Source organism: Oenanthe melanoleuca, chromosome 28, assembly GCF_029582105.1.
Source record: "Oenanthe melanoleuca isolate GR-GAL-2019-014 chromosome 28, OMel1.0, whole genome shotgun sequence".
Classification (NCBI taxonomy): domain Eukaryota; kingdom Metazoa; phylum Chordata; class Aves; order Passeriformes; family Muscicapidae; genus Oenanthe; species Oenanthe melanoleuca.
This window is the reverse complement of record NC_079361.1, coordinates 4,941,872-4,954,485: the sequence shown is the minus strand read 5'-3', so window position 1 is coordinate 4,954,485 and position 12,614 is coordinate 4,941,872. Positions and strand designations below refer to the sequence as shown.

General features: G+C 67.8%; 2 protein-coding genes across 2 annotated transcripts; both read right to left on the bottom strand.

Moving 5' to 3' along the window:
* Positions 1-1,219: 1,219 nt before the first annotated feature.
* EBI3 (Epstein-Barr virus induced 3) lies at positions 1,220-3,909 on the bottom strand. Its single transcript, XM_056512830.1, has 7 exons — positions 3,809-3,909; positions 3,172-3,298; positions 2,621-2,836; positions 2,398-2,515; positions 2,170-2,330; positions 1,580-1,743; positions 1,220-1,490 (listed from the first exon to the last, which is right to left on the bottom strand). The coding sequence occupies exons 1-7, from the start codon at positions 3,866-3,868 to the stop codon at positions 1,338-1,340; spliced, it is 999 nt and encodes a 332-aa protein (XP_056368805.1). The 5' UTR covers positions 3,869-3,909; the 3' UTR covers positions 1,220-1,337.
* A 170-nt stretch (positions 3,910-4,079) lies between these two features.
* ANKRD24 (ankyrin repeat domain 24) lies at positions 4,080-11,331 on the bottom strand. The gene is made up of 19 exons (XM_056512829.1): positions 11,191-11,331; positions 10,043-10,173; positions 9,520-9,608; positions 9,162-9,226; positions 8,765-8,822; positions 8,095-8,165; positions 7,700-7,806; positions 7,442-7,629; positions 7,255-7,283; positions 7,064-7,156; positions 6,778-6,882; positions 6,622-6,666; positions 6,422-6,520; positions 6,274-6,346; positions 6,057-6,178; positions 4,940-5,977; positions 4,564-4,701; positions 4,424-4,489; positions 4,080-4,281 (listed from the first exon to the last, which is right to left on the bottom strand). The coding sequence occupies exons 1-19, from the start codon at positions 11,260-11,262 to the stop codon at positions 4,204-4,206; spliced, it is 2,667 nt and encodes an 888-aa protein (XP_056368804.1). The 5' UTR covers positions 11,263-11,331; the 3' UTR covers positions 4,080-4,203.
* Positions 11,332-12,614: the final 1,283 nt, after the last annotated feature.

The window sequence follows — 12,614 nt, the reverse complement described above, 5'->3', positions numbered from 1 at the left end:
CGCTGCTCATCCCGCAGATAACTCCGCTCCCATCCCTGACCTGTGACTCCCATTTATTTTCTCGTTTTATAAGAACCAGGTTCTTGCCTGCTCTCGTTCCTGGCCGGGTGTGAGGCTGCTCCGTCTCGAGATGGAAAACTGGGATCTTGTCCAACAGGCTGTCTGGGAAAAATCCTCGGCTCCACACGCTCCCAATCGTGCCATCAGCTGGAGCGAGGTGGAACTTCACAGGATGGGATGAACCAGCTCTTTTTTCCAAAATGACCTGTGAGCACAGAAAGTGCTTCCAGAGCCCAGGAGAGCTCAGGGAGGAAAATCTGGAGGGCATAAAGCCTGGCAAAGTTTGGGAAAGGCCTCGGTGTTCTGTGGAAAGTGGGAGATCGCTGCCTAGGTCCCCATCAGATCCCAGAGATGGGATTTTGGGAAGGAATTCCTCCCTGGGAGGGTGGGCAGGCCCTGGCACAGGTTGCCCAGAGCAGCTGTGGCTGCCCCTGGATCCCTGGCAGTGTCTAAGGCCAGGCTGGACAGGGCTTGGAGCAGCCTGGGATAGCAGAAGGTGTCCCAGCCATGGCAGGGGTGGCCCAGAACGATCTTTAGGCTCCTTTTGCCACCCATTCCCCTCCATATCCGCCCCCGTTTCCCGCCATCGCCTCAGCCCTCACGGACTGCGCCCCGGGGTCTCCCGGCCCCGCGCGCAGGGGCTGCGGGACGCGCCGGGACCAGGCGGGGGCGCCACCGCCCGCGGGCCGCACTGAGCATGCGCACAGCACCCCCGCCGGAGCGCGGGAAGGCAGCGACGGGCGGTACCACCAGGGGGCACGGGGGGAGGGGGGTCTGTAATGGCCGCGGGGCTCCGGTGTGAGGCCTGGAACCCGCTGAGGCTCCGGTGTGAGGTCTGGAACCCGTCGGGGCTCCGGTCCGCGGCCGTCTCAACGCCGGGAACGCCGCGCAGGGAACAGGCGCCTCCCGTTAATCACGGCATTCCCCCCCCCGCCAGCCCACATGGGACATGGCCGCCCGCCCCTCACGCCCGCCGCTGCCGTGGGCGCTGAGGGCTGGGGTGGGGCGGAGGGCGAAGGGGCAGAAAAGGAACCGACCCCAAGGGCAAAAAAAGGTCAAACGGAGGAAAACGTAATGATTGTTCTAAAACAGCAAAGGGACAGCGGGGAGTGAAGGCACCGACCCCAGGGACAGCTCAGCCATCACAAAGATCCCAAAATTAGAACAGACCTCAAGCCCATTTATTGCCCGTTCCTGAGCACTGGTGGCTCTGTGCTGCTGGGCTGGGACAAGGGACAGGAGCCAGCCTGGCATGGGGACAGGGCCCTGCCTGGCTGTCACAGCCCCAGCCAGGGTGTCCCCGAGGCCGGCAGGCTCCAGGCGCTGAACTCCCCGGAATCCGCCAGGTCCTTGGCGGCCACCTGGATGTGGTGGAGGCTGCCGGGCTGCAGGTCGGTCAGGGTGAGGGATGTCACCTCGTACGGCCCCACCTGGGGGGACAGAGGGGTCAGGGACAGGGAGAGGGAGAGGGACAGGGACAGGCACAGCCGTGTCTCAGTTTCCCCAGGGGTGGCAGTACCGTGGTGGGGACGGAGTTGTTGTCCCAGGAATAGCGGATGCGGTACTGGAGCGGGAAATACTCCGGGAATGGCCAGGATGAGGGAGGGCTCCACTCCACCAGCAGCTTCTGGGGCTCCCCCGGGATGGGGGAGACCTGCAGGGCCTCAGGGGGGTCTGGCTTTACTGGAGACAAGGAAAGAGAGAATTCCAGGATCCTCGAGGATCATCTCATCCCATGATGGACACTTTCCACTATCCCCATCCAGCCTGGCCTTGGATACTGCCCGGGATCCAGGGATAGCCACAGCTTCTCTGGGAATTCCACTGCAGGGCCTCACCACCCTCACAGCCAAGAATTCTTCCCAATACCCCATCTAAATCCTCCTTTAGATGAAAACCAACCCCCTTGTCCCATCACTGCGTGGATAAAGTCACTTTCCTTTGTATTTGAATGTCATGGCTGCAGGATCCAGTATGGGATTGTTGGGGACAGGGCCCTCATAGCTGTGCAGGGACAATCTGAGCCTGCACTGATGATCCCACATGCCAAGCAGGGGGGACCCCCAAAGGATGATCCAGGGGGTCCTGCAGGGACCCCTCAGCACTCACCAATGTTCTCCAGCAGGAAGAGCAGGGTTCTGGTGGCAGCTCCCAGGGCATTCCGGGCTGTCACATTGAGCTCGTAGGGAGTCATGGAAAACACCTGCAGGTCCCCGAAGGAGCAGCTCCAGGGGCCCGTGAGGCTGCACTCAGCTGAGTCTGTGCCGTGCCTGGGGACACAGGGACAGCTGCAAGGGCTGTGTGACACGGGGAGAGGCTCTGGGGTGCCCCACTGACCTGTAGGTAGCCACGAAGTCGGTGTCCAGCAGGGGGTCAGGGCTCAGCCGCCAGGAGCAGTTCACAGCCTGGGGGTAGCTGGTGGCCCAGCACTCGATGGCCGGTGGTGAGGGCGGGTCTGGGACAGGGGACAGGGGACAGAGGACAGGGATCACCCCACTGCCAGCACCCCCAGGGACCCCCGGCCAGCAGCGGGGGCACAGCAGGGCTGGGGGGCACTCACAGCCCAGCCGCAGGCAGATGCTGGCCCAGGTCTCGCCGGTGACAGGGTGGTGGCAGCTGTAGTGGCCCTCGTGGGCCAGGCTGGCGTTGGGCAGGGCCAGCCCCGGGGCCGGGGATGTGCCCAGGATGGTGTCACCCCGGCGCCACTCAGCCACACCCCCCGGGCACGGCAGCAGCACCTCGGTGCCCAGGGGGCCGTGCTGAGGGGTGCAGGGACCTGGGGACACATGGGGACATGGCAGGGACACGGCAGGGACAGGGACACTGCATCAGGAGGGGTCTGGGCCCCCCAGTTCCATTCCCAGTGTCCCCAGACCCCCAGGGTCCCTATTCCTCCATCATCAATGCCTCCTCTGTACCCCCATGTCCCCAGTCCCTCCAGTGTCCCCAGAGACCCCGTCACTGTCCCCTGTCCCCTCACTGTCCCAAATCCCCTCCATCTCCCCTCCCTCCATCTCCGTCCCGAGTGCTCCCAGTCTGCCCAGTCCTGCTGTATCCAGGATCCCCAGATCCCCCCAGCCTCCATCCCAGTCCCCCCCGTTGTCCCCATACCTCTGTCCCCGTTGTCCCCATCCCCAGTGCTCCCAGTGCCGTTGTAGGGGACAGTGCAGGCGGGTGCCACCAAAGCCACCACCCAAAGCCACCTCATGCCGGGAGACTCAGCAGGGCTGCCCGGGCACTGTGGGGACAGGCAGGACAGTCAAACCCCAGCACTGGGGACAGCACAGACACCTCAGATCCCCAGGGGGACAGGGACATCACCCTGGGGCCACCACACACTGCTGTGCCTCAGTTTGCCCCCGACCCTGCCACACGCCCTGCACAGGGATGGATTCCAGAGGGCTCAGGAAAGAGGGGGTGAAAATTCCCGTTGTTCCCACAAGGACCTGCAGCCACCGCCGCATGCCCGCACCTGCAATCAGGGGTTTGTCCCCTCGGTGTGTCCCCACCTCCATCCAGGGCACGACTGGCCCTCACAGAGACCCCCAAAGCCGGGCCTGGGGGCCGAGCTGAGCTCCCTGCTGTCCCCATCCCAGCACCACAGGGACAGCTCCTGTCCTTGTCACCTCCCACCACAGCCCCGGAGGGGACAGGCTCTGCTTGCCCTGGCTTTGGGGCTGCTGTGGGGTCACCCCAGACCTCCAACCCCCCGCAATGCCCGTGGGACCCCAGTGCCCGCAGTGCTCACCGCAGCAGGGCCGGCTGGCACCGCAGTGTCCCCGCCGGATCCCGGCGCTCCCCAGCCCATTTCCTCGCAGGAAGCGCCGTTCCCGGGGGGACGGAGCCGCTTCCCCCGCGATCCGCGCCCCCGGGAAAGGGATTCCAGCCCTTCATGGTCACCCCTCCCCTCGGGGGATGGCGGGGCTGGAGATGGTGGCACCGATCCCCTGCTGTCCCCAGGTCCCCACAGCTCCCCGTGCCCACCCCGGTGCCCCCAGAGAGGAGCCACCCCATTAGTGTGACTATAAATAACTTTATTGCTGCTGTGCTGGGGTGGGCTGCGTGCCCGGACAAGCAAAGGGACACACAGGGTGCTGTGACAGACCTGTCCCCACTCCCTGTGCCACCCGTGCTGGCAGGGGCTCATCTGCCCTGCTCCTGCAGCCGCTGCATCCTCAGGATCTGGCACAGGAGTCTCTGCACGTCCTCGTCCATGTGGCCCTGGGGTGGCACATTGGAGTGGGGACATCAGGGAGGCTCCGTGCGTGTCCCTGGCTCAGCCCCTCGGGTGCCTCCTGTGGGTGGCAGTGGCCCAGGCCCCCCCCCAGTGTCCCCAGCTGCCCCAGCCCTGTCCCCAGCTCACCTGCACGGCATAGAGCAGGTGGCTCCGGTACAGCGTCACCACCTTGCTGTGCCTCGTCTCTGTCTCCTGCGGCACAGGGAGGGGGTTTGGCCACAGGGCTGGGGGCTGGGGGAGCCCCAAACCCCCCAGGTGAGACCAACCTCCAGCTTCTCCTCCAGCGCCCGGACCCGGGCCTGGAGCGCGGCCGTGTTGGGCGGGGATTGTGGGGGCGCCCCCGACTCGGGGAGGGCGTTCAGAGCTTCTTTCAGCCTGAAAACCTCCTTGGAGAGCTCCGTGATCTACACAGGGGGTGCAGGTTACCCAGAGCAGCTGTGGCTGCCCCTGGATCCCTGGAATGTCCGAGGCCAGGCTGGACGGGGTTTGGAGCAGCCTGAGACAGCGGGAGGTGTCCCTGCCACGGCAGGGGTGGAATGGGATGGGATTTAAGGTCCCTTCCAGCCCAAATTCAGTGACTCCACGTGTGTGGCTCCAAAGCCACCATTCCCCAGAAGCCCTCCATGGTTCCCCGTCCCCTACCTTCCTGTCCCTGTCCCTGACCAGCCGTGCCGCGTCCTCGGCGTGGCCGTGCAGCTCCCGCAGCCGCCGCGCCTCGTCCTGCGCCTGCTCCAGCTGCTTCTGCGCCGCGCCCAGCCTGTCCTCGGCCGCCTGCCGCTCGCTCTTCATGAACAGCGCCTGTCTCTGCACGCGGAAAACCTCCTCGCACGTCTTCTCGTGCCGCCGCTCCAGCTCCTGCAGCCGCTGCGCCAGCGCCGCCGCCTCCGCCCGCAGCGCGGCCTCGGCCGCCTCGTGCTGCGCCCTGGGCACGGCGGCCGCCAGCTCCGCCCGCAGCCGGGCTGCCTCGCGGGCCTGCCCGTCGGCCGCGGCCTCCAGCTGCGCCAGGCGCTCCCGCAGCGCCCGCGCCTGCTCCTGCAGCGCGGCCGTGGCGCCGGCGTGCTCGTCCCGCGGCACCCAGCCCTCGGCCCGCGCCCGCTGCGGCCACGCCGGCGCCTCCTGCTCGTGCTGCCGCAGCCGCTCCCGCGCGGCGCCCAGCTCGGCCTCGCTGCGCGCCAGCGCTGCCCGCAGCTCCGCCAGCCGCGCCTCGGCCTCCCGCGGCCTCGCCTCCAGCTCCCGCCGCAGCGCCTGGGCCTCGGCCTCGGCGCGCCCGCAGCGCTCCCGCAGCGCTTCCTTCTCCTCCGCGGGATCTCCCCGCGAGCCCGCGGCCTCCGCCGCCTCCAGCCGGGCCTGCAGCTCCCGCAGCCGCCGCTCCCGCTCCTCCAGCTCGCTCTGCGCCCGTTCCAGAGCCGCCCGCGCCTCCGCCAGCTCCGCGCCCGGCTCCCGCTGGCCGCAGGGCGAGGAGGAGGGGGATGTCTGCACGCCCAGCTCGCCCAGCGCGGCCCTGCACTCGCCCCAGGCCCAGGCGGGCTCCCCGGCAGCGCTGGGCTCCGCGGCCCCCCCGGCGCTGCCCTGCGCCCGCAGCCGCTCCAGCTCCCGCTGCAGGGCCTGGTACTGACTGACGGGCACCACGGCCCCCGGCCCGGCGGAGCTGCTCTCGTCCCGCTCGTAGTTCTCCAGCACCTGCCGAGAGACCGCGAGGCCGCCATGGGCCGGGGGACACGGAACAGAGGGACAGACAAACAGACAGAGTGGGACTTGCCTGGATTTTCTCCCTCAGCTCCTTGTTCTGCACGGTCAGGGACTGCACCTGCCCCTGGAGCGTGGCCAGCAGCTCCTCGGCCGAGGGGCTCAGCGTCTTCTTGGAGAGCAGCATCTCTGCTCCTGCAGGGCACAGGGAGCTGGGGCTGTGCCCGGCTGTGCCCTCACTGCCCAGTGCCACCTCCCCAGGGTGTCACTGAGAGGCTGGCAAGACCTACCTGGGAACTCGAGTGGTTCTCCCTCCTCGTCCTGCAGTGTCTCGATGTCGTAGCTCGTGTTCTCCTTCTCATTCTAGGGGTGCAGGGTGGAGGTGACGCCCCCGTCCCCAGCCCCGGGCACTGCCAGCCGTGCCCTGCCCACACCCACCTCCATGGAGGACAGGCGGCTCCGCAGAGTCTCCACCTCCTTGCCCAGCTTCTCCTTCTCCCCGTCCCGTGCCGCCAGCCGCTCCTCCAGCTCCTTGATCTGCAGGGCAGGACACGGGCACAGGGTCCCCTTGGCTCCTGGCAGAGTCCTGGTGGCATTCCCAGCCCCGGGAGCCCCTCCAAGCGCTTCCCTGGCCTCACCTGCTTCTCCAGGGAGCGCAGGGAGGCCTCATCCAGCTCCGCCCGCTGGCAGGACCCAGGGAGGAAACAGGGAGGGATGAGTGCTGTCCCCGTGTCCCCTGTCCCCTCTGCTCCCTGGGGACACGGTGGCATCTCCCCAGGAGCTGCAGCCGGTACCTCCCGTCTCTGCTTCTCCTGCTGCTCCAGGCCCCGGATCTTCTGCAGGAACTGGGCTCTCTCCTGCCGCAGCCGCACGATCTCCTCGTAGGCGTCCCTGTCCTCCTGCAGGGAGCCATGGAAAGCACTGGGTCCAGTTCCTGGCACAGGAAACCCCCAAAATCCCCCGTGTGCCCGAGGGGGCTCCTTGGCACAGACCCCCAGTGAGGGACCCTCTCATGGAGGAGTGTTTTGGGCCGCTCTGCACCTGCCAGGCCAGGTGAGGACCTGGGCACCCATTTCTCACCTGGCTGGAGGTGCCCAGGGGAGGCAGAGGAGCCTTCCTCTTCCTCGGGGTGCTGCTCTTCTCCCTGACCGACGACTGGCTGGGCGAAGACGTCTGCGGACACCGCAGGGCAGAGGGGCGTCACACCCACGGCGCCCTCCCTCCTCCCTGAGCCTCCAGGGGACCCTGCAGGGATGGGCACAGCCCCTGACCTGCGACGTCTGCTCGGTTGACTCCTCTTCTGTGGGGTAGAGCGGGAGGGGAGAGGAATTGGGGAGATTTAGGGGCTCAGAGCTCCGGTGGGTGCAGGGCACAGCACAGGCAGAGGCAGCCCCAAACACCCAGGAAAAGGGGACACATCCCACCAGCCTGTGTCCCCGGGTGGCCCGGCAGCCTCACCGCTGGCCCAGGAGCGGCGCTGGGCCGCCTCCTGCAGGAGGTGCTGGATGAGAGCGTTGCCCGTGGCCAGCCCGTAGTGAGCGGCGTCGTGGCCGGTGGCGTCCACCACGCCCACGCGGGCCCCGGCGCTGACCAGAACCTCCACGGTGTCCACGCTGCCGCTCTCGCAGGCCAGCATCAGCGCTGTCCTGGGCACGGGAGAGCGCGGGTGAGGGAGGGGACAATCGCTGCTCCCGGTGCCCGGCGCTGCAGCCCCACCTGCCCTGCAGGTCCCGGCAATTGACGGCGGCGCCGCGGTGCAGGAGGTACCGGCACAGCTCCGGGTGGCTCATCTTGGCAGCCAGGATCAGCGGCGTGGAGCCGTCCTGGGCAGGCACGGGCGAGGATGAGCTGGCTCAGATCCCCCCACGGGGCACCCTGCTCCCGATATCACCGCAATTCCCATGTCCCACAGCAACTCCCGTGTCCCACTGCAACTCCCATATCCCACCCCAGTTCCCATGTCCCACCGTAATTCCCATGTCTCATCCCAATTCCCTGTCCCACTCCAATTCCCATGTCTCACCCCAATTCCCGTGTCCCACCCCGAGCCGTGCTGCGTTTCAGGACAGCCCCAGCCTGGCACAGCAGCACCAGCAGCAGGGGCACCTCACCTTGTCCTTGCTGTTCAGGGGAGCCTTGAAGTCACAGAGGATCTCGGAGCAGGAGATGCAGCCGCTGGCAGCTGCGGACAGACAGAGCTGAGCGCCGCCCCCGCGGGGACAGGAGCGGAGCGGGGACGGGAGCGGAGCGGGGACAGGAGCGGAGCGGGGACAGGAGCAGAGGGGGGACGGGAGCGGAGCGGGGACAGGAGCGGAGCGGGGACAGGAGCGGAGCGGGGACAGGAGGGAGCGGGGACGGGAGCGGAGCGGGGACAGGAGCGGAGCGGGGACGGGAGGAGAGCGGGGACAAGAGCGGAACGGGGACAGGAGCGGCGAGGGGACAGGAGCAGAGCGGGGACGGGAGCGGAGCGGGGACAGAAGCGGAGCGGGGACAGGAGGAGAGCGGGGACGGGAGCACCGCGGGGACAGGAGCGGAGCGGGGACAGGAGCAGAGCGGGGACAGGAGGAGAGCGGGGACAGGAGGGAGCGGGGACAGGAGCAGAGCGGGGACGGGAGCAGAGCGGGGACAGGAGGAGAGCGGGGACAGGAGCGGCGAGGGGACAGGAGCGGAGCGGGGACGGGAGCGGAGCGGGGACGGGAGCACAGCGGGGACGGGAGCACAGCGGGGACGGGAGCACCGCGGGGACAGGAGCGGAGCGGGGCCGGCGCTGGCCCCACTCACCCGCCAGGTGCAGCGCGGTCCGGCCGCTGCCATCGGCCACGTCCACGGGGCAGGAGGCCTGGGGGGAGAGCCCGGGTCACGGGAGGAGGGGGACAGAGGGACACACTGCTCGAGGGGCTCTGTGGCACCGTGAGGGACAGGGGACTGACAGACTCCGTGGTGTGGGGAAGGAGGGGGACAGACGGACAAACTCCCTCTGGCTGCACGCTGTGTGAAGGACAAGGGACAGAGCCCCGGTGGCTCCCGGTGGCTCCCGGTGCCAGGCAGCAGCACACAGAGCTGGGAACCACCGTGCCAAGGCACTGGGGAGGGAAGGGGGCTCAAGGGCAGGGAGGACACCGAGCTGGCACAGCACCGCCCTCCCTCCCTCCCTGTGTCCCTCCTCCCTCTCCTGTACCTGCAGCAGTTTGCTGACACACTGAGGGTGGCCGTGCTTGGAGGCCAAGTGCAGGGCAGTGTAACCTGGGAAGGGACAAACAGGTCAGAGCACGGCCAGCAGGGCTGTGCCAGAGGGGACAGCTTGGGGGACAGACAGACAGACGGCACACAGCAGGATCTGCTGGAACGGGGCTGAACGGAAAGGGGACAACCCCAGGAGCTCATCAGGCACTGCTTGAGCTCTTTTAGGAAACTGGGACAATTTACCCCAAGTGTAGCCACCACCTCTGTCCCCTCAGCCTCAACGCCTGGGGATAACCAGTGGCCCTGTGTGGCCCATGGCATTAGGCAGGGACACGTGATGGCCATGCCCTCACCTGAGCTGTCCTTGGTCATGGCATCCACACCGTGGGCCAGCATTGCTTCCAGGCAGTCCACATTGCCCCGTGTGGCGGCCAGGTGGAACCTGCAGCAAGACCAGCGGCTGTGGGACTCCTGTCCCTTGTCCCCAGGGGCTGTGGGACTCGTGTCCCTTGTCCCCAAGGGCTGTGGGACTCCTGTCCCTTGTCCCCAGCTGTGTCTCCAGGGGCTGTGGCACTCTTGTCCCTGTCCCCAGGGCCATGGGACTCGTGTCCCTGTCCCCAGCCGTGTCCCCAGGGGCTGTGGGACTCGTTGTTCCTGTCCCCAGGGGCTGTGGGACTCGTGTCTCCATCCCCAGGGGCTGTGAGACTCGTGTCCCCATCCCCAGGGCCATGGGACTCGTGTCCCCTGTCCCCAGGGGCTGTGGGACTCCTGTCCCTTGTCCCCAGTAGTGTCTCCAGGGGCTGTGGCACTCGTGTCCCCATCCCCAGGGCCATGGGACTCGTGTCCCTGTCCCAGCCGTGTCCCCAGGTGACTCACGCAGATTTGCCCTCCGAGTCCAGCTTGGTGGGCACCAGGCCCTTGCGCAGCAGGAGCGACGTGACCCGCCCGGCATCGTTGTAGTCCACGGCCTGCAGCAGCTTCTCGTCGTTCTTGGTCCAGTCCTGGCTCTGCAAAGGAGCCCAGGGGAGGCTGTGACAGTGTCAGCTGTGGCTGTGCTGTCCCCAGGGCGGGCAGGGCTGGCCTGGGCTGGCTGTGCTTGTCCCCATCCCTGCTGTGCCCCATCCAGCCCTGTCCCTGGGGGTGTCTGTGCCCCTCTCCTGGGAGCTCAACCCAGGCACAAGAGTTCAGCTGGGACTGGGATGAAAATCCCCTCCAGCCCCCCCAGTGTGCAGCTCACAGAGGAGGGGATTTACAGACACTGCCCAGTTTAGCTGTGCCAGGCTGGGATTTAGGAATGAGCCCAACTGCCCCGGGGTTTGCCCCTCCACCCCAAAATCCCAGTACTGAACCCAGCCAGCACCCACGGGAGCCCCAACCCTGCCCATTCTCCCTGCTGATCCCATTCCCAGCCCTGCTTTGCTCCCGGAGGAGGAAGGGATCACACCAGGGCGAGCAGAGCCGGCAGCGAGAGCGGATCTCCGGGGATGCTCCAGCCTCCCGGGATAACGGGGCACAGCGCTGTCCGCCCAAAACAGGACCGCGGCTGGATGGGGATCTGCTCTCCCGGTGCTCCCGCACATCCCTGTGCCGAGGAGCGAGCCGGGGACAGGACCAGGACCAGAACAAGGACTGCAAGTCCTGGGTTCACCCCAGTGACGACAGAGCGGCGCTGGCTGCGGTCGCGGCGGCAGGAAATGGATGTCACCTTTGGGAGCCGCTGGCACCTGTCCCAAAGCCGCCTGTGCCCGCCGGCTGCTCCCCGAGCCCCTCCAGCCCAGTGGGACCAGCGACAGCGAACAAACCAGTCCCGCAGGGTTCCTGGGCAAACTGGGAGGGTGGTGCCCGCTCCCCCCACCCCTTGTCAGGCAAGGACAAAGCAGGATGGGGAGGACACGGGGGAGCCCCGGGATGGAGATGGGGATGGGAATGGGAGGTGCAGGTGGGGCAGGGGGGACACGGCTCAGCCCGCAGGACGCGACCGGAGGGGAACCGGGAGGGGAACCGGGAGGGGAACCGGGACGTACCGCGAAGGAGGCGGCGGCACAAAGGCAGATCTGCTTCATGGTGCTGAGCAGGAGGCGGCGGGAGGACGCCATGCGCCCCTCGCCCCCCGCCCCGGCCAGCACGGGCACCCCCGAGCCCGAAGCGCTCCGGCATCGCCGCCCGGGCGGGGGCCGGGGCTGCGGCACTGGGAGCCGGACCCGCCTCCTCCACCCCCGTCCCTCCCTCCTTCCCTCCCTCCTCAGCATCCCTGCATCCCTGCATCCCGCCACGGAGCGGGGAGCAGCTCCCAGGCAGGGACCGGCACCCAAACTGGTTCCAGTTGAAGTAGAAAGGTTGTGAGGGGGCAGCTGTCCCGCCTCGTGCTCAAAAACACCCCAAAAACAGGGCTGAGCATCCTCCTGGCCCCCGAGGAGGGGGACCTGGGACCCCCCGCCCTGCTCTGGGGCCAAGGGAGGGGTAGATTCCCCCGGCTGCCCCTCACGTTCCCCCCAAACACCCCTCAGGGAGGAACCCCAAACCCCAGAGGGTCCCCAGGCGCTGTCCGGGCAGTCCCGGTGGTCGCGGGACATCCGGAGCCTCTCAGGGACGTGCCCAAAGCAGTGTGGGGAAACTGAGGCACAGAGCACCCCGAGCAGGATGGTCCCCCAGACTCCTTCAACCTGTGTCCCCATGTCCCCAGCTGTGTCCTGCCAGGGCACTGGGGACAGCGCTGTCCCCCTGTGCCCTCTGCGGCCCCGTGCCAGAATGCTGCTGAATAATTGAGGAGCATCGACAGGCTGGTTCCACGGGCTGTGACAGCTGGCAGAGCGGCACTTGTCCCCAGGAAGGGGACAGGGAGGGGACCTGGGACCCGCTTCCCTCTCCTTTGCTGTGCCCCACTCCCAGCGATGGCTCTGGGAGCACTGGGGGTGCACTGGGGGCTCGATCCCACCGGCCAGGGTGGCACTGCCAACTCCATGGGGCTGCTGTCCCCGCTGTGAGTGACCACCCCGTGTCCCTGTGACACTGGGGGCATCCTGAGGGAAATCCCCAGGTCCTCGTGTCCCAGTGAACATCCCAGGGCAGGTCCCCGTGTCCCCGTGTCCCCAGGGATGGCACTCACATCTGCCTTCTTGAACTTGGCCTTCAGGCTCTTCATGGTGGCTCAGCCTCAGCCCCGCGGCACCTGCTCGGGGGATGGCCAGGCTGGGGTCCGTCCGTGGCCGGGCCCGGCCCAGCCCGGCCGCCGCCGCTGCTCCCAGCCCGTGCTGGCGCTCCGCAGCCGGGCACCGGAGCCGGGGATTGAGTTACGGCCGCGGCTGCGGTTACAGCCCGGGAGCCGGGGGGGCCGGGCCGGCTTTGGGGAGGGGTCTGCGGGGGTGCCCGGCGCAGGGGACACGGCCCCGATGGTTGGCACGCACCCCTTGCCCACCCCAAACACCCCCCGACATTGGTGGCACCTCTT